Source organism: Macrotis lagotis, chromosome 1 (assembly GCF_037893015.1).
Source record: "Macrotis lagotis isolate mMagLag1 chromosome 1, bilby.v1.9.chrom.fasta, whole genome shotgun sequence".
Taxonomy (NCBI): Eukaryota; Metazoa; Chordata; class Mammalia; order Peramelemorphia; family Peramelidae; genus Macrotis; species Macrotis lagotis.
In genome coordinates this window covers 118,191,719-118,212,552 of record NC_133658.1, presented here as the reverse complement: position 1 = coordinate 118,212,552, position 20,834 = coordinate 118,191,719, and the positions used below count along the sequence as shown (strand labels likewise).

Sequence of the window (20,834 nt, the reverse complement as noted above, 5' to 3'; positions counted from 1 at the left end):
CCAACTCATAGGATTATAGGCAAGGATAATTGAGTATTTGAAGAAAAGTGCAATTAGCATGACTTGGTCTTTACATAAGGATCATCTTTTCCTTAGGTATTAAAGATTAGTGGATGATAGATACATCTATTTAAAACTTTTTCACATTGTAATACTGTCTGTTATCACAAAAATAAAATTATCCTTTTTTTTTTAAATAAATGGACCAGGTGGGCAGAAAAAGAACTAAACATGATGAAGCTTTTCTTTGATAATTTGGTACACTACATTCAAGCTGTAAGAGAAGGGAGACATAAACATGCCCTGTAAGTATATGTAGCATTGTACTTGAATTATATGAGCTTATAGACATAAAACTCAATTCTTTTCCTCATTCTTAAGTATATTAACATTGTACTTTTTTTTTTTTTTTTTTTGCAAAGTAGTGGTGTTAAGTGACTTCCTAAGGTCACACAGCTAAGTAATTACTAAGTGAATGAGGCCAGATTTGATCTCAGGTCCTCCTGACTGCAGGGCCAGTGCTCTTATCCACTGTGTCACTTAGCTGCCTCCAACAGTGTACTTTTCCAAACTTCTTTACTTTTTTCCTTACTTTTGACACTCCTATGACTTAGATACTTTGAAAAAAATTATTAATCTTACAAATAGAAATGAAAAGCATAGTAAATCTTTTAGAAGTTGTTCATTTTACATTATTTAAAATTTTGCTTTGACTCAGCTTCCGTTTCTTAAGTGTGTAGTATTTTGATATTGTGTCTACTTGCAGAATTTGTTATATTCATTTTCATATACATTAATCCTGAGGTTATTTGGTTCAACACTTTTTACACATGAAGAAACTGAGTCTCGGGAAGGCTATATTTTTAAAAATTTTGTTTATTTAATAAATGGGTTTAAGTGACTTGTCTAAGGTCATGCAGCTAGGAAATTAAGTGCCTGAGGTCAGATTAGAATTTAGGTCCTCCTGACTCCAGGGCTGGTACTCTATCCATTGAACTACCGAGCTGCTCTAGGAAAGTTCTTAAGAGATCATCTCAGTAAAATCCAATTGAGGCAGATAATGACATGCCGAGTTCCTAAAAGTTAATTTCAGAGTAAGTATTCTATTTTAAAAATTATTTGGAAATGTTTTTTCATTCCATCTCCAATCCTCCCATTTTAAATATAGGCAAAGGGAAATTTTGTAGTGAAAAGTGAGGAATGGGTGGTGACTAATAACAGCACCCTAGCTTTTATGATGATCAAATGAGAGTAAAATTAGGATTAGGTCTGGTTCATAGGAAATGTTGTGTAATTATTCTTTCTCATTATTATATAAAATCCTTCCATAGGCATTTAAATGCCTTTGAAATAATTTAAGGAATGGTAAACATACTTAGACTTTGATTTTGTTATTTCAATTTTTTAATTATAAAGGTTTTTTTCCTCTTAATTTCTTTATACATAATGAAAAGAAAGGAAAAAGATATTGAACCAATCTTAATTTATTCAATTATTCTAGTAAGCAGTTTGTAATTATGCACAAAAAATGACTAAATAGAGAGTCCCATTTCACCTACTTCTCTTATTGCCAGACTTATTTAAAAAAATTTTGAAGGCCACATTAAGCAAAATAAGGGAAACTTTGGAAAGATCATCTAGCCAATGTTATATCAGAGCTAATTTTACAATATATTTGATTTTGCTGTTTTAAAGGTCTCTAGGAGTGGTAGATTCCATGGTCTCACTGATTAATATATTAAACAGGTTTCAATTAAAAAAAAACTTGAAATTTAAAAACTAAAGATTTCTAGCCTTATCTTTATAGTTATATTTAATATGAAATAAAATAATTTTACATTGTTATAGAAAATAGCGTTTTTTAGTTATTATATTTAAAGATGTTGTGCTGAAAGACCAGCCAGTAGAAGGTCTGAGCTGCAGGGTCAGGATTCAGCTCTTGTTAGGGCTGTTTTCCACCTTTGATGCCCACCAGATTTGCTCACCTGTGGCTCCAGAAAACTCTAGCAACCAAAACTCTGTGCAACCAAACCCAGTAAGCCATTTCAGCAGACAGCCTAGATAAAATGGAGGGGGTGACTAAAGGGGTCTCACATCTGTTCCTGTGACTATACCAAGCCTGTGAAGACTTCTTTCAATAGAATGGGCAAATGAAAACCATTTGTTCAGTGGCCTAAAGGCATCTGCTTAAAGCAGATACTGTGGAAATTTTCAAACTTGGTTAGACATGGAGGATCTTGACTTTTGTCTTGACAGTGGACTTTGATTCTGGAGATGACAATGAAGCCAATGACTTAGTTCAACAATACCTCATTTAAATCCAATATGTGTGAGTCAAAAGACATCACTTTTACTATTTTACCATTTTTTTCTTACCTCAAAGGCCTATGAGAACAGGCAAGTGACAAAACAGCAGATGTGGATACACTGGGAGCTGCACATAAGCAATTTAAGCCAAGGTGTCATTTTCTCATTGGATTGAAACACCAGTTCAATTCAGTATCTCCCTGGCGTCTGAGTAACTACTTTAAAATATATATATAATATATATATATAAACTTCATTTTTTTTTCCCAAATAAATACCATCCTTTTTTGCAAGGTTTTGAATTTTAAAATTTTTCTTCCTCCCCCCCAACAGAAGACAATCTGATATAGTCTTTATATTTGCTTGTATGATATGCATAGATGTGTGGAGAGAAGAAACAGATCCATATGGAAGAAAGAAAACATTAGAGATTGCAAAATTATATAATATATGGCAACTTTTTAAAATTTGAAAATAATAATCTTTAGTCTTTGTTTAAACTCTGTAGTTCCTTCTCTGAATAAGGGTGGCATTCTCCATTATGGATCCCCTAAAATTGTCCCTGATTGTTGCACTGATAGAGTAAGCAAGTCCATCAAGGTTGATCATTAATATCACCCCATGTTGTTTTGAAGGTGGTTCTGCTCATCTCACTCAGCAACAATTGATGCAAATCTTTCCAGGCTTTTCTGAAGTCCTGTCCCTTGTGATTTCCTTTAGAACATTAGTGTTCCATCATACACACACACACACACACACACACACACACACACACACACCACAATTTGTTCAGCCACTTCCCAGTGGATGGACATCCCCTCAATTCCCAATTCTTTGCCACTACAAACACAGCTGGTATGAATATTTTTGTACATGTGTGGCTTTTAACCTTTTTCATGATCTCTTTAGGATTCAAACCCAGTAGTGGTATTGTTGGATCAAAGGGGATGTGAGCAACCTTTTTTTTTCCCTTTGGTTTTTTCAAGGCAATGGGGTTAAGTGACTTGCCCAAGATCACACAGCTAGGCAATTATTAGGTTGGATTTGAACCCAGGTCCTCCTGACTCCAGGGTACAGATGCTTTATCCACTGAGCCATCTAGCTACGCATGAGCAATCTTTTTAAACGTCCACACTGCTCACCTAGCATGAGAAAAAGGGCTAGGAAAGGTGCCTTAAAAATTATTTGCTTCATCCTACCTCTTTTTTTTTTGCCATGGGAGGCACATTAAACACTGTTAAAACTCAAATCAATTAAAAATGTGAGCATACTTGAGCATACTTAGGAAATCTCATAGATAAGAAGGCTGAAAAGCTCTTGTATTCAAATAGCAGCCTTGAGTGATATAAGCCTTAAATATGAGCTACCTTTTTCCAAGATAACCTTAGTGATAGGTTTTGCAATCAAAACTAATCTAGTCAACAATTTCTATGCCTTTGAAAAGGTGCAAACAACAGACACATGACAACATGATTGCCACTTGCAGGATACCACATAACTTCTACTGTGACAAAAGGTCAAAGAAAAATTTTATGAAGACCCTGAGACTCTCATCATCAGTAGATTGAAAGAAGACAAGCTTATGATTCTGGGTGACTTAATTGTCAGTGGATTAGAGCACTTTTCTAATCATTAACTGTTCAATATTAAATATTTTGAGGGAAAGCGAAGCCACTACACAGTTGACAACAGTTTCACAGGAAAAGAGTGTGCAGCTTTGAGATCTCCTGTACAGCACTGCATTTACTCATCTGGTCCAGCAAACTCACATACATCAAGATTGGTTTCAGAAAAGTGATAGGGAAATGCAGAAAGTATTAAATGGAAAAAAAATGCAAACTCCACTGGGTTTACCAGTAAAATAATTAATCTGTCCTTAAGAAGACAGCATTTAACCTTTGTGGAAAAATAAAGTACAAGTGATGCTTAAAGAGAAGTAGGATTCTTGAGTCATAAGAAGGGAGAGGAAATGGTTTTATGCAGATAATAACAATCCAAAGCAGTTTTATTTTTTTAATTTTTAAAAATTTTTATTTAAGGCAATGGGGTAAAGTGACTTGCCCAGTCATGCAGTTAGGCAGTTATTAAGTGTCCCAGGCCAGATTTGAACTCAGGTTCTCCTGACTCCAAGGCCAGTGCTCTAGCTGTCCCCCAAAGAGGTTCTGAAGACATATGGTGCCTCTAACTAGCCAGTTTGCTTAGTGATAAGGAAATGATGCTAGAGAGATAGGCTGACTACCTCTATTGTATTCACAACTGAGTGTCATCAATCAAGGCTGAAGCCATTGAGTTGATTCTTTTCTTACTGTGATCTATAAGGCAAGGGGGGGTCCACTGCTGATGGAAATTTTCCCGGTTATATGGCAAGAGGAGGTTTTTCCCCTAGGAATTCAAGGAAAAAGAAATAGGTTGTTCTGTGACAATCACAGGATAGGAGTTGGGGGTATCTCTCCCTCTCAGTCATTGTCAACAATTATCTTGGTGTAGAGCCTTCCCTTCATGGAACTGATGCTTTACTGGGAAGATAGTCACGCAGAGCCAGTGTGGTTTCAGAAAGGGCCAAGGGGTGTTCCATATGGTATTTGCTACTTGATATCTCTAGGAGCAATGCCAGGAACAGACCATAGGCTGGTATATAATTAATAGTTCATTGATCTTACCAAGACCTAGACTTTGATGGTATGATTTGTGAAAGTCATGTTAAAATATGGTTGTCTGGAGAAATTCATCAGTTTTATATGTTAATGATGGACAACTATCACACTGATGGCAAATTCTTCAACTTGAAAAGGCTACAAGCTGCAATTAAATTGGAGGGAGTATTGTTCATGATCTTCTGTTTGCAGATGATTGTGCATTCAATCAAGAAAACACAGGTGTGCTTCATCAAATAGCACACCATCCATATATGAAACCATCAGTTACAGCAATGAAGATGTTTGGATACTGTGGAAAAGTTCACTTAACCCGGGCATTGTCCTTTCCGGGGAGCTACACATTGAAAATGAGAATGGCACACACATTGTCAGTACTAGCTCAGTTTTTGGGAAGTGTGGGAGGGAAGAGGTATTAGACTGACTACCAAACTGAAGGGCCACAAGCTGTTGTGCTGAGTTAATTGCTATATGCCTGGGAAACCTGGACAGTCTACCTGTGCCATGTCTTAGGAAGATTCTGAAGTTAATCTGGCAGGAAAACAATCCAGACACCAAGGTCTTTTCTTGAGCTAAGCTGCCTAACAATCCAAAATTATTACATTACTATTTTATGGAGAACTCATACAGGGCAAGCACTCACAAAGGAGTCAGAAGAAACAATATCAAGACACCCTGAAGGCCCTATTGAAGAACTTTAGAATTGTTTGTACAGTATGAGAGATACTGGCACAGGACTGACCTAGATTCGTGTGCCCTCGGCAGTGCTGCACTCTAAGGAAGGCAGAATGAAAGCAGCTTAAAGGAAATGTGATATACATAAGTTTAGGGAAACACCCCAGGTATTCACATAGACTATTTGTGCCCGGTCTGTGGTAGAGCATTCTGAGCTCATATTCATCTGATAGCCATACTGCTGCAATTTTTCTCAAACCTGGTGATATCCTTTTGGTTTTCTTCTATAACAAAGGACAAGAACCAACCAACCAAAACAATTAGTGGTGGACAACCATCAACCAACCAACCTCTCTCATTTTATAGATGAGAATCCTGAGGCCCATGAATATTAAGTGGGGGAGCGATCACTTGATTAAATTTTTTTAAAGTTAGATTCAGCAAAGCACCTTTTGAAAATCATCCAGCAGCATTGTAAAGACTTAACAGACTACCTTGGGGTGGGGGGTAGGTAGGAAGATTTGGGGAAAAATTGTAAAACTCAAAATAAATAATCTTAAGAAAAAAGAAAGTCGTCCAGCTTATCTTCTTAACTAGGCATTATTTAAATAATTTTAAAATGAGGATAATTTTACTTTTGTTTTATGTGAAATTGTTTTTAGAAAATAACTATCAGTTTGTAGTTCATAGGCTTAAAGATTATTCATAGAAAAGGACTTAAGAGACCATCCAGTAGTTAATTTCCCTCATGTACCAGATAAGGGAGCTGAGGTCCATGGAAGATCACAGGTGTAGAGCCGAAACTGTGTCCTCAGACACCTTTCTCCACTGTACCATGCTGCTTCATTGATTAAATTTGATCAGGTGATTAGCTTTCATTTTGATAAGTATTATTCCTATGTTTTGAGAAATACTATACTTATGAGAGCAAACATTTATGGGCTGGGCACTTAAGTCTTTCATCTCATGATGACAGTCACTAGTTCTTATTTAATTTGAAAGATTTGATTTTTCTCATTTAAATTTGGAGATCATAAAATTGAAATAAGCTTTTATTAAACTAAGCTTTTGTTTTATAATAATTAATGCTTACCATAATCCTTTATTTTTCTGAATTTATTTTCTAAATCTGAAATTTATTTAGATGGGATAAGCATTTATTAATCTATTCCAAAATGTATGAAATAAAGAATTTTAAAATTATTTTAATGATATTTTTAAAAATATAGGTACAGTCACAGTGCAGAGGTTCAAGTTCGACTTCAGTTCTTGACATGTGTTTTTTCTACTCTTGGATCACCAGATCATTTTAGTAAGTCTTTAATTATCTGATCTTTTAACCTTGTAGGAGAATATTGCTGTGCTTTAACTTCCTTTTTTCAAAATTTGTTATTGGGACTTGAGAATTTAATGTTTGTTTTTTAAAAGGGGCATTTTTATTTTTTTCAGGTCTAAATTTTCTCCCCTACTACCTTCTCTGACTAATGAGAACAAAAGAAAAAAAATCCTATTTCAAATATTCTTCTTCATGGGAAACAAATTTTCCCATTAGCCATGTCTTTTAAAAAAATAAGAAAAAGAAAAAAATATTCTTCAGTCTATTCTGAATAAATTAGTTCTCCATCTGGAGATGTGAATATATTTCATTAGACTCCTTTGAAATGATGTTGAGTCCTTGTCTTGATCAGATTTAACTATTACTAAGTCTTTCACAGTTGATTATCTTCATACTGTAGCTTCATACTGAGTAGTTCTCCTATTTCTAGTTTCTTCAGTTTTTCTGTTCATACAGGTCTTGTTTGTTTTTGTATATTGTTTTTGCTTTTTTTTATACATTACTAAACTAGTCTTGTTGGAAAAGTAAACCTAATCCTCCCTTCCCCCACAAATAACGAAACCTATGGTGAGAAAAAAAATTTAAAAAATTATACTTCATTCTGTGTTCAAATAACATCAGTTGTCTCTGGGATGAATCACATTCTTTATTATATGTCTTGTCAGAGAAGTTGCTTCAGTGTTTTTTTTCCCAGATATTTTTGCTAAACTGTATTTCCCTCCATGTATTCCTCCCCTCTCCTGTTTCTCTTCTCTCTCCCCATTCATATTGTCCCTCCTTAAAAGTGTGTTGTGGGACAGCCATGCAGCTCAGTGGACAAACAAGGAGGACCTGAGCCCAAATCTGACCAATCAACCCGTCATTATATTATGGTATTTGGCGGGGAAGAACTTCAAGGAATTCCTATTTTTCATGCCATTATCTTGGCTCTGCTTCCTCATTTTTTGTTTTTGTAAGGCAAAATGTAAGGTTTTGCAAAGTTAAATGACATGACCAAGGTCAAATAGCTTGGTAATTGTTAAATGTCTGAGGTCAAATTTGAACTAAGGTCCTGACTCCAGGACTGGTACTATATCCATCGTACCACCTAGCTGCCCTCATACAGTAATTCTGAAATAATTGATTACAGCACAATAGTATTCTATTAAATCAGTGCCATATTTTTTCAGCCATCCTCAAAAGATAGAAATTCTTTCAATTTCTTATTCTTTTCCTTTCTTAAAGAGCTATATTTTTATTCATGGTGGTATTTTTCCTTTAAGCTAAATAGCAGAATTGCTGAGTCAAAAGGTATGCACAGTTAACAGCTTTTCGGATATAGTTACAAATTGCTTTCAAAAATGGTTGAACTAAGTTCACAGTTCAATTCCACCACCAATGTAGTGTTTTAGTTTACTTTTACGACATTCTTTTCAGCATTTGTCATTTTACTTCTCTGTCAATTTAATATGTGTGAAATGATATCTCAGATTTTAATTTTTCTCTAGATTTTTGAGCTTTCTTTTCCTTTTTTTTGAGGCTAATTGATAGCTTTGATTTCTTTCTTTGAAAACTGCCTGTTTATATTCTTTAGACAGGTATCATTTTGAGCATGTTATTATACAGTATATTGTTTGAGGTCTAGTCTACTCTTGAATTTGCCTTTAGGCTAACTACTGATAGTGCCACTTAATGGAGTTAAAAGTTTTTGAATTTATTTTCCATTGTTCACAGATTAGCTAATTGAGCTATATGTGATATAAATCTGTATTGTAGACTTCTCATCTTATGCTTTGATCACATTTTTTTTCTTTTTAAAATTTTTTAAATTTTATTTAAGGGTTATGTGACTTGCCCAAGGTCACACAGTCAAGTATCTGAGGCTGTATTTGAACTCAGGTCCTCCTGACTCCAGGACTGGTACTCTATACACTGTGCCACCTAGTCTTCCTTTTGATTGCTTTTAAAAACTAAGTTTTTTTTTTAAACCTCTTGCTTCTAAATCACAGGCATAATCAGATATTGCATCCTGTCCTTTCAACTTCCTCTAGTCATAATAAATCGAATCAAACAGAACTTTAGACCCATTTTAGTTATAAGTCTCTCTCTCTCTCTCTCTCTCTCTCTCTCTCTCTCTCTCTCTCTCTCTCTCACACACACACACACACACACACACACACACACACACACACACACACACACATCCTTTTCAATTTCCATAGTGCTTTCTTCACAACACTCATTTTAGATTGATTATGGATTATGAGTCTTTATGTACATTGTATACAGGAAGTAGTAGTAGTAGTAGTAGTAGTAGTAGTAGTAGTAGTAGTAGTAGTAGTAGTAGTAGTAGTAGTAGTCTTAAATAAAATGACTTTTTCACAGTGAGAGAGCTTGTATAGTTAGCAATCAAAAGCTAGGGATTTCTGATCACTTATTTATTCATATCATTTGTGAAATTCTTGGGTTTATAATAGTCTAGGCAGACTGTAGAATCTAGACAAGGACCTCCCTGCCTCATAGGTTCACCTGGGTCTGTTTGTTTGAAAAATAGCTTTATAAATATTTTAATGTAAGAGGTTTTGTATTTTATTTTATACATTTTAGAACATTTTTTCTGAGATAAGAGTCCCCAAGCTGAATTCACTAGGGTGGTATGTATGGGCATTGTGCGAAGCTGGGTAGAGTATGACTTGATAAAAGATGTTCTTTAGTGAAATGTTCAACGTAAGCATTTTTTTTCTATCCCTCACTAAACGTTTGTTATCTCAGGATAATTAGATCATGTTAATTTCTGTATGATTTGACCTAAGCCTGGGAAATGCTTCCTTGGGCTAGAAATGCACTGCTCTGCTCACTCAATTCAAATGCATTTTTATAGTAAACAGTATAATCAGAATGACTTCTTGTATTCTCACTGCCTTTCAGACAGTTTTGCAACTTTGCAGATGTGGTCTGTTGTAGAAAATCAGTGGCAGATGCTTGATTCAGTCTTTTTATATGATGCCCTTTAGGTTGTTCTGTAGTATTTTCGAGAAATGGTACAATTGGCATTTTTATATATTGGTATTTCTTGATGTTTCTTCATTTGTCTTCTTTGAGTAACAACATAAGAACTTGTTCCTAAGCTTTCAGAAATCATTCAGTAAATGCCCTCAAATTGTACTTGCAAGACCTTCCTAAATAGTTCAACTACTCATCTTTATTTTCTTTGATGCAGTTTCTGTTTTCTAATGCAATATTACAGGGATTTTTGTATCCAAGAATAATGAATATATGTAATTTGAAAATTCTTTATAAAAATTTTTATATATATTTTTCATTTTTTGTCTATTCACTGCCCTCTTTTTCCTTCTTGAAATCCCTCAAATTGGTCTCTTGCCAAACTGTTTTTTCCTTCCACTGCTTATCACTACTTTAGTGAGGTCAGACTATTCGTAATCTTCCATCGTCCTGTAAGATATAAAATTTTACAAATAAATTAGTCAGTTTATTATAAAATGAGTGCTGTCCTTTTCTGCCATAATTCTCCACAAAGAGATCAAGGGTTGTTTTAAGCTAAGAAATATCTTTTTAGAGAGTATCAATTTTTGTGGGGTTTTTTTTTTGTGAAGCATTGGGGTTGAGTGACTTGCCTAAGGTCATACAGCTACTAATAAGTAAGTATCAAGAGTCTGAGATCAGGGTTTAAATTCTGGTCCTCCTGACTCCAGGGCTGGTGTTCTCTCCACTGGACCATCTTATCTGTTCCCAAGGTAATATATTTTTTAAAAAAATCTATTCTTGACATATAAGCATGAGGCATCTTTTCTCATTTCTTATTCCTAACTCAGATTTTCTTGTCTTTTTCCCTTATTCTTCTCTTTGGTCTTTTTTTTTTGTTGTTGTTGTTATCTATTTTGTGAAATTGTTGAGAATTAACACTTAATGTAAAGAAGAGCAGTTCTCCTTCTGTCAGTGACCTAATGACCATGAACATGTCACTGAAGTTTTATATAGTTAATAAATCAGCGTTCACTGATAGCTTCTTATCCAGGGTCTTAAACTTGCTTTTTCAAATATATTTTAGAATAACTTATTTTCTTTATAATCCAGTTTATCTTATTTTATACATGTAAAAACATTTTAAGGAAGGATTTATAAATTATAACAAACTTCAGAACGGTTCATGACTAAGAAAAAATCAATAATAACTGCCCTGAGATGTTATGTTGAAAAGTTGCTGCTAAACTATTTTTTTTAAAGGGAGTTTTCATCATTCAGGAATTCTTTATAGCAACAAAATCATAGATCCAGTTCCTAATTCTAATGAATTCTTAATAGAATTTCGCTATTCTCATCGCCTATCCTTCGACATCAACAAATGTTGGTGCCTAAGCTACTGAATTTTTTTCTTGCACTTTTTTGCAGATATTTATCATGAATACTGCTGTTGGAATTTACCAAATGTCCCATGTTGTAATATCTTTTTGTTGTCTTTGAAAGCAGCACAGAAACAGAAAATCTTTATTTGCCACTACAAGGAGAACTCATTAGCCATCTTTCCATTTAGCTGCATCTTCCACAACTTTTCTGGTTAAATTTATAATAAGAATGTTGATAGTGATTTCGTGATTTAGCTCTTAGTTAGTAGACCAGAATCTCATTTTTAAAATACTAGAACTGAGTTTAAGAACATGTCTGATTAATGTCTGAATATTACTTTTTCAGCAAGTCGCCTTTTCTGATATGATGTATAAATTTTTTTTTTAAGGTTTTTGCAAGGCAAATGGGGTTTAAGTAGCTTGCCCAAGGCCACACAGCTAGGTAATTATTAAGTTTCAGAGACTGGATTTGAACCCAGGTACTCCTGACTCCAGGGCCAGTGCTTTATCCACTACGCCACCTAGCCGCCCCTTGAAGTCTTGTTAAGATGAGTGATTATATTTATCCAGTATGCCACCTAGATGCCCCCTATAAATTTTTAAAAAGTGGTGTTTTGTACTTAAAAAATAATTCATAATACAAGAGAAACTGGTAGCTTTAAAAATATTTTTAAAATATTTTCATTACTGTTATCACTGTATTGTCCCTTGAGGACATTAGTTTTTCATGATCAATGAATTTCTTATTTTAAGGATTCAAACTTTCAGTTTTAAGTTTTTGTTTATAGGGAATGCATTATAAATGATTTTGAGAGATTTGTTTTATTTACATTTCTTAACATGAGAGGTGTCCTATTTATATGAAAATAAAAGCTTTTTTCTATGTCTAGGGCTAAGTTTAGAACAAGTCGACATATTGTGGCACTGCTTAGTTGAAGATTCTGAGTGTTATGATGATGCACTTCACTGGTTTTTAAATCAAGTTCGGAGTAAAGATCAACATGCAATGGGAATGGAAACTTATAAGCATCTTTTTCTAGAAAAGGTATAGAAAATTACTTTGAATGTATGTTTTAAGTTTTTCTGTATCATTATCTAGGATTCTTTTTTATATCTCTGAATTTCACTTCTTTTGTCAGATGTTCTTACACAATTGTATATCTTTTTCACATGTTATTTTTTGGCTTTGTTGAAAAATATTGTTTATCTTCTTTTTCCTGGTGATTTAATTAGCAAAATTAAATGATGCACATGTATGTATAAATTCTTTCCTTAGTATTACCTATTTATTCAAAATCTGTTATGTTAGCAGTGTTTGAAAAATGTTGAACTTTCACCTAATTTTTTTTTTTAGGTGAATAAATGTCTACACTGAATATATGCTTTTTACCTGTAACAAAGGCACTTAATTTATTTTAAACTACCATGAAAGTACTTTTTATTATTGCTGATTATCCATCATAGAAGATAAATGACAATTTCTTTTGTCATTAGTAACATTACTAGTTTTCCAGTGATGATGCCATTTTGTAATATTCAAACTGATTCTCTGTGATATTATTGTTGTAGAGAGTAGAACTATATATGCCTAAACAATTTGCCCACTTCTTTTTCAGACATCATTGATTTACAGGACTCCAGGACAACTCCACTGTAGGAGTGGAGAATGTTATTGTCAATGATTTCCTTGTCCTTACTAAAACAGCATTTTTCTTTCCTCTTACAATGGCCATCTTTTTTCAATTAATGTCTTTTAATAGTACCTTTCATTATGTTGATGGGAAGAGTCAGGAAATGCTTCTCAGTTTTAATTTTTAGTAATTATTACATTTCTTTATTGATAAAATTTAATTCTAGTGCCTTTCAGGATAAGCTTTGACACCTGTCACTTAGGTGATATAGTTAAAAATTATTGATTGTGGCAAGAATAAATCTCACCTATCTCCATATTCATCACTGATTTCTGTTCAACTACTTCCACATGCATTGTTTGGATTATATTAAACATGATTTAGATTTACATTGTGATACCTCCATTCTGTTTTTCATGAAATTAAATCCAATTTTTGTTCAAACCACTTATAAACTGCATTTTTATCTAATTTTGCCTTTTATATCCAGTAAAATTATAATTTCATGACAAAGACTATTTTTGACTGCTATGTTTTTCCCCCTAAATTCACAGTTCGTTTGACAGTAGTATTATCTTTAAAACCCCCTAGTTCTAAACTTCATTCAGAACTTCTTACTCTTCTTTACTCTGATGACCAATCAGTTGTCTATACTTATTAATTCTGCCTTTACAGCATATAATATATTTACATTCACATAACAGCCTTCTTAATTCAGGTACTTATCAGCTCTTATCTAGATTATTGAAATAGAATTCTTTTTTTTTTCTTAGATTTTTGCAAGGCAAATGGGGTTAAGTGGCTTGCCCAAGGCCACACAGCTAGGTAATTATTAAGTGTCTGAGAACAGATTTGAACCCAGGTACTCCTGACTCCAAGGCCTGTGCTTTATCCACTATGCCACCTAGCCGCCCCGAAATAGCATTCTTAAATGATAATCCTTTCTCAGACATTTTTTTTATCCAATACCTAATCAGTAGCTGCAAAAAAAAATCTTCTAAATTACCATCTCAGCCATTTAGTGCCTCTGATATATCATATGAATTCCTTTGTTTTAAATCTCTACACAGCCTTGCTTCAATCTACCTTTCCCACCTTGTTATATACCATGCCACCTCACATGCTTTATTGTCTTTCTTGATCACACATGATATTCTCATGTCCCATCCCCATGCCTTTGCATATACAACATTCTTGGAAAATGTTCCAATATTACCCTCTCTCTTAGGATTTCTCCATTGTTTTTAATCTCAGCTTAAAATTCAGCTCCTTCCTCTGGATATTCATTCAATGATAATTTCAACAAATTGATTTTTTTCCCAGTGCTTTGTCAACAATATTCTGGATGATTTAAAATAAAAATTTATTGATTTTATATTTACATTAATATTGCTTTATTTTATTTAGATGCCACAGTTAAAACCTGAAACTATTAGTATGACTGGTTTAAATTTGTTTCAACATCTTTGCAACTTGGCACGATTGGCTACTAGTGCATATGATGGTGGCTCAAACTCTGAGGTAAGACTTTGGGAACTTCTCTTTATGCATTTGGTTATTTTTCTATACCTTTTTATTTAGGTCTTTTTACATGAATGGGAAGAATTCATGTATTTTAAATGAATAAAAATCTTCATTACTAAAACCTTGCAAAAATTTTAGTGCTCCTTGTTAAATTTCGTAAACATTTTATTTTGTCAGATGGCACTAAAACATTTTCTATCAAAAGACATAAAAAATCCAAATATTTTTCATGAATGATGTATACAGAGCATGATTTTAATATCTGGATAATCTTTCAGTTTCATTTCATTTTGCTGCCATCATTTCATTGGGATCTTGCATATGTACATTATTTCATGTTTATTGGTGAATGCTTATTAAACCATGACAGATTATTCAAATCTAAAAATGGATATTTGGAATCCAAGGTCTTCAACTTTAGCCAGCTTCAGGTGACAACTTCATGATGTGTCATTAAACAATATAGAATTATAGAATTTTGATAGAATTTTCATTATATATAATTTACTACAGTTTTGATTTCTTTTACAGACCTTATTATTCTAAATAACTTTTATAAAAGAGCAGTTTAGTAGATATTGAAGGAGAGAAGTATAAGGATGATCTGTTTTGCCAAGAAAAAAATGTGATGCATTTTGCCAATGTTTTCTTAATATGTTTTTCCATGTCTGCCTCTTTGTGTTCTTGTTCTTTAGATTAGTTTCTTGATCATCATTCTTTATAACTTTAAGCAAATTATGATTGATACTCATTTCTTCAAGAAAGGTTTTAAAGTAATAGCTTTACTGTATAGATTGTTTCTGTTTTTCTGCTCAGTTCTGTTTCAGCCCCTTAATTTATTTTTCATATTTCTATCAAAGATACCTAACTTTTTTGAGAGCTTCTAGTTATAATTTTATTTTGTTGTTTCTTGCCTAGGGATAATTGACAGATATCCATGTAGTTAAAATGAAATACTCATGTGAATTACTTAAAGGTTTAATACGGTAGTTTTTTTTATTATTTTAAAGTACATTATTACACTTTATAAAAAGTTCTGTATGTGATAGAATGAAAGGTTTCAGCATAAATTTTTGACTGAACCACTGTTGTATTATAGCTGTATGCAGTGTTTTGTGTACAACCAGACCAGCTGAATAGATCAGTTTCCCTAGTTTATAGCCACATTCTTTTTAGTTTTTGCAAGGCAATGGGGTTTAGTGGCTTGCCCAAGGCCACACAGCTAGGTAATTATTAAGTGTCTGAGGCTGTATTTGAACTCAGGTACTCCTGACTCCAGGGCCGGTGCCTCTATCCACGGCGCCACCTAGCCGCCCCTGTAGCCACATTCTTGTATGAAACTTCAGCTGTAAGTTAAAATTTTCTTAAATATAGAAAGCTTGTCTAAGTTAAGCTTATACGTTTTAAGTTATTAGCTATAATTGATCACTTGATCAGGTATTAATATTTTTAATGTCATTAGACTTTTGTTTTGCTCTTGTCTGTGTAGTTTGATAAAATGTTACATTTTTCTCTATAGCTATGTGGTATGGACCAATTCTGGGGCATTGCTTTAAGAGCACAGTCTGGTGATGTTAGTCGGGCAGCTATACAGTATATCAACTCCTATTATATTAATGGTAAGAAATTTTAGCTTTATTAGTTATACTCTGAAATGAAGTGGGAAAAATATGTTCATTTTATCATATTTTGTAAATTTTCATAGTTTCCAAAGTAGACAATTTTTTTGTTTTAAAAAATCTAATTTTAGGTAAAACAGGTTTGGAGAAAGAGCAAGAATTTATTAGTAAATGCATGGAGAGCCTTATGATAGCCTCTAGCAATCTTGAGCAAGAATCACACTCAAGCCTTACCATTATTGAAAGAGGACTTCTTATGCTGAAGACACATCTGGAAGCATTTAGAAGAAGGTAAGTTTTTCAATAACACATTTCATCCAATTTGATTTTTTTTACCTAAAATTTATATATATAAGAAAACCAATATATTTCTTAATTCAAGTGAAATGTCGTATAAACTCATGATTACATCAACTTCATCAGTCATTCAGATACTTTTTCGGCAAATCTTTTTTCATTCTCTAGGTTTGGAAAAAACACACTAATCTTGCATCTTAGGATTCAGGTTCAAAATTCTACTTTTAGTGTTTACTGCCTTGCCTTGACCCCTCTGGTTCTTCCATAGGTCCCTTTTAATTCTTTAACTTTGGTCATGTAGTTTTATTTATGAATTTCAAAGTTTAAAACTTTTAAAAACTTTTTGTAATAAATGTATAAGGAGCTTTTCTTTAATCCAAATATGAACTTTTCAGGCAATTTTTTCTCTTATTAAAAAATTTATTTCTAAATTGTCTGTAACTGTATGGGAGAAGATGGATGAGGGTGGAAATCCTCTAGTTGCAAAGAAATATTTGATTTTTGTCTTAACCAGAAAAAATCAACTGTACCCATATAATTCCAAGAAGAATCTTGACTTTTTTCTTTTTTCTCTCCTAAAATTACTGATGGTATTTTACATTTATATTTCAGAAAACATTGTTTCTATAGAAACATGACCATAATATTTAGTGCTAGTCCGTGTTCTTATAAATAATTTAGTTCTTCATTGTACTCAATAGAGAAATAAAATATAGTAAAATTTATGAAAATAATGAAAAATGGAAAGATAGAGTAGTTTTATTTAGATTTGCAATTTTTTTCTCTTGGGGTACAAATAAATGAAAAAATTCAAATGAATTATTGTAAGAATAACATTCATTTAACAATATCTTTCAAACAATTACAACCTAAATTTTAATTTATTAAAAAATATCAAATATTTTTTGTAATTCTACATTTTTCTCTTAAAAATATGCCAATTGCTGAACAATGTTAATTTAGTAAATGAGAAGATTTTGGAAATTTCTGGCTTAAGAATTTGTTGAGTTAACCTTGGTGCAAACAGTATACTAAATGACAAGTTTCACCATATTAATTTGTTAACATTTCCTTTAATGGAACTTATTCTGATATTCCATTGCTTCATAATGTTATAACAGACTAAAGAAATATTTTTTCAAGTATTCATTGGTTACTTCTAATCTGTTAATGGTGAAATAGTTCACTGTGATGAGCTAGATATTTATGATATGTTTTGTCACATCTTTATTAATTGATGGGCTTAATAGAATGTTATATGTATTTTGGGAAGGGTTCAAAAACTTACTTGAATTAGATAACCTCTAAAGTCCCATTCACTTTTAAATCTATAATCTTTTTGGTCCTCTTGGTTAAATCCTAGATTCTCTGAAACTAGCTTCATTACTTGAAAACCGTTAAATATTTTAATTATTCCATCAGATGATTTTGATATAATTAATGTTGGAGAATGATATTGTGTGTGTGTGTGTGTGTGTGTGTGTGTGATTTTTCTTTTTCTTTTTTTTTTCTTTTGGATTGTTGCAAGGCAGTGGAATTAAATGACTTGCCCAAGGTCACACAACTAAATATTTGTATATATTTCTTAAATAAGATGGAACAGTTGATTGCAATTTCTATTTAGTTTTGTTTCATTTGTTATACATTTATCTTATAAAATATGAAGAACATGACCTATAACAGTAGTGTGAAAGTCATAAATATGAATCTCTGTGGGCCACACATTGATTTAGAAAATCACAAACTTACATCATCCATTTGATTTTTTATTTTTTATTTTTAATTTACTAAACATTTCCCAGTCACATTTCAATCTAATTCAGATTGCCCTGGGCCCTGTAGGTTTGACACCTCTGGCTTATATAAGTTTAAAATGTTTAAGTGCTCTCCTTGAGCATTTATCAAGCACTCACTTTGTCAGTGAAACTTTGTTAGAATCTGTGGACATGGGGTGGCTAGGTGGCATAGTGGAAAAAGCACCAGCCTTGGAGTCAGGAGTACCTGGGTTCAAATCCGGTCTCAGACACTTAATAATTACCTAGCTGTGTGGCCTTGGGCAAGCCACTTAGCCCCATTTGCCTTGCAAAAACCTAAAAAAAAAAAAACCCCAAAAAACCAACCAACCAAACAAAAAAAGAATCTGTGGACATATTGGCAAAATGCAAAATCTGTACTTTCAAAAAACTTAAAGTTTATTGAGGAAGCAGAGCATATTCATGAGTAAATATATTTAAAATGCATACAAATAAATAAAAAAGTAAGTTTTGAGGGAGTACAAAGTGATATAGTAGGTGATACTTGGGCATTGTGTTTTAATTGGTATTTTTTTCCAGTTACGTGTTATGAAAGTTTTTCATCATTCATCTACATATAATTTCCTTCCATCACCCTTCCCATCCTGCTCCCTTCAGTGGTGAACAGTCTAGTGAATATTGAACATGACTGGAGCAAAATCTAATCTAATCTACTATGCTTCAGCTGAAGTAAAAAAAATCAGAGGTAGCCTTCCTGATCTTAGAAAAAAGTATAAGCAAAACTCGATCTCATTAAAAGGGATAAGGAAGGGACCATTGGCAATGAAGCTGTATCATTATTAAACATGTATGCACCTAGTGGTATATCATCCAATTTCTTAGAGGAGAAGCTGAGGGAATAACAAGTAGACATAGAAAGTAAAACTTGAGTAATGGGGGACCTCAACTTCCCTCTCTCAGAATTAGATAAATCAAACCACAAAATAAGAAAGCAGTTAAAATGTTGAATAAAATCTTAGAAAACTTACATTTGATAGACTTCTGGAAAAAACTGAGTGGAATAGAAAAGAATAAACATTTTTTCCTCTGCAGTATATGGCATCTGTATCAAAATTGACCAGGTCCTGGGCATAAAATCCTTAACATTCAAATGCATAAAGGCAGAAATAATAAATGCATATTTTTCAGTTCATGTTGCAATAAAAAGTACATGTACTAAAGGACCATGGAAAGATAAGTATAAATAATAATTGGAAACCAAATAACTTAAGTGGATCAAACACAATAATCATAAAAATAGTCATTTCATCTGAGAAAATGATAACACTGATACATCACACCAAAATTTATGGGATGCAGCCATAGCAGTTTCTAGGGGAAATTTTGTGTCTAAATGTTCATATGAGTAAAATAGAGAAGAGCAGTTCAATGAATTAGGTATGAAGCTAACAAAGCTAGAACAAGAAGAAAATAAAGATCCCCAATTAAATACTAGATTAGAAATTCTGAAAGTCGAGAGATTAATAAAACTGAAAGAAAGAAAATGATTTAATAAATAAAACTAAGACTTAGTTTTATGAAAAATACAAAAGAATAGATAAACCTTTGGTTAATCTTATTTATAATTTATAACTAATTTATAACTTTTTGAACTAATCACCAACGTGGAAAAAATTAAAAAGATTATTCAGAGCTACAGACTATATGCCAATAAATTTGATACCTGAATGAAATGGTTGAATATTTACAAAAAATACAAACTGCCAATATTAAAAGAAGAGGAAATAAAATAAACCCCATTTTGGGAAAAAGAAATTGAAGAAACCATCAATAAACAACCTAAGAAAATATCTCTAGGTCCAGCTGGATTTACAAGTGAATTCTACCAAACATTTAATTCAAATTCTGCATAAACTATTTTTAAAAATCGAAGAAGGAGGAGGAGTTCTACCAGATTCCTTTTATAACACCAATTTGGTGCTGATACTAAACCAGGATTAAGAATCAAAATAGACAAAGAAAATGATAGACAATCTTAAAAAAAACTTAAATAAAATTTTAGCAAAGAGATCACAGTAAGTTATTCCTAGATTAATATATCATGGTCAGGTAGGATTTGTACTAGGCAGTTAGAGATGGTTCAGTATTAGGAACTCACAACCTAATGGAACATATCAGTAATAAAATCAACAGAAATCATATGATTATTTCAATAGATGCTGAAAAAGCCTTAGAAAAAATGCAGTATCCATTCCTATTAAAAACACTAGGAATAAATGGAGTTTTCCTTAAAATAATAAGCAGTATCTATCCAAAACTATCAACAAGTATTTTATGCAGTGGGGATAAACTAGAACTATATCCAATAACATCGAGGGTGAAACAAAAATGACATTATCACCATCACTCTTGAATATAGTAATAGAAATATTAGCTTTAGCAATAAGAGAAGAAAAATAATTTGAAGGAATCAGAATTGGCAATGAGGAAGCAAACTTTCACTCTTTGACAAATGATATGGTATCCTTAGAGGCCCTGAAAAAAATCATCTAAAAACTACTTGAAACAGTTAACAACTTCAGCAAAGTAGCAGTCTAAATCATCATTTCTATATATGAACAGCAAAGACCAAGACCAAGAGATAGAAAGAGAAATTCTATTTTAAGCAATTGCAGACAGCATTAAATACTTGGC

The 20,834-nt window shown here is 32.7% G+C and overlaps 1 protein-coding gene across 1 annotated transcript in view; it reads left to right on the top strand.

Annotated features, from left to right (window-relative positions):
• The window catches only part of USP34 (ubiquitin specific peptidase 34), a 398,976-nt gene that overhangs the window by 160,492 nt on the left and 217,650 nt on the right, over positions 1–20,834 (top strand). The window contains exons 20-25 of the mRNA XM_074206840.1: positions 210–305; positions 6,866–6,948; positions 12,206–12,360; positions 14,354–14,467; positions 15,990–16,089; positions 16,221–16,380. Coding sequence (XP_074062941.1) covers positions 210–305; positions 6,866–6,948; positions 12,206–12,360; positions 14,354–14,467; positions 15,990–16,089; positions 16,221–16,380 — 708 coding nt within the window. The remainder of the gene's footprint in view (positions 1–209; positions 306–6,865; positions 6,949–12,205; positions 12,361–14,353; positions 14,468–15,989; positions 16,090–16,220; positions 16,381–20,834) is intronic.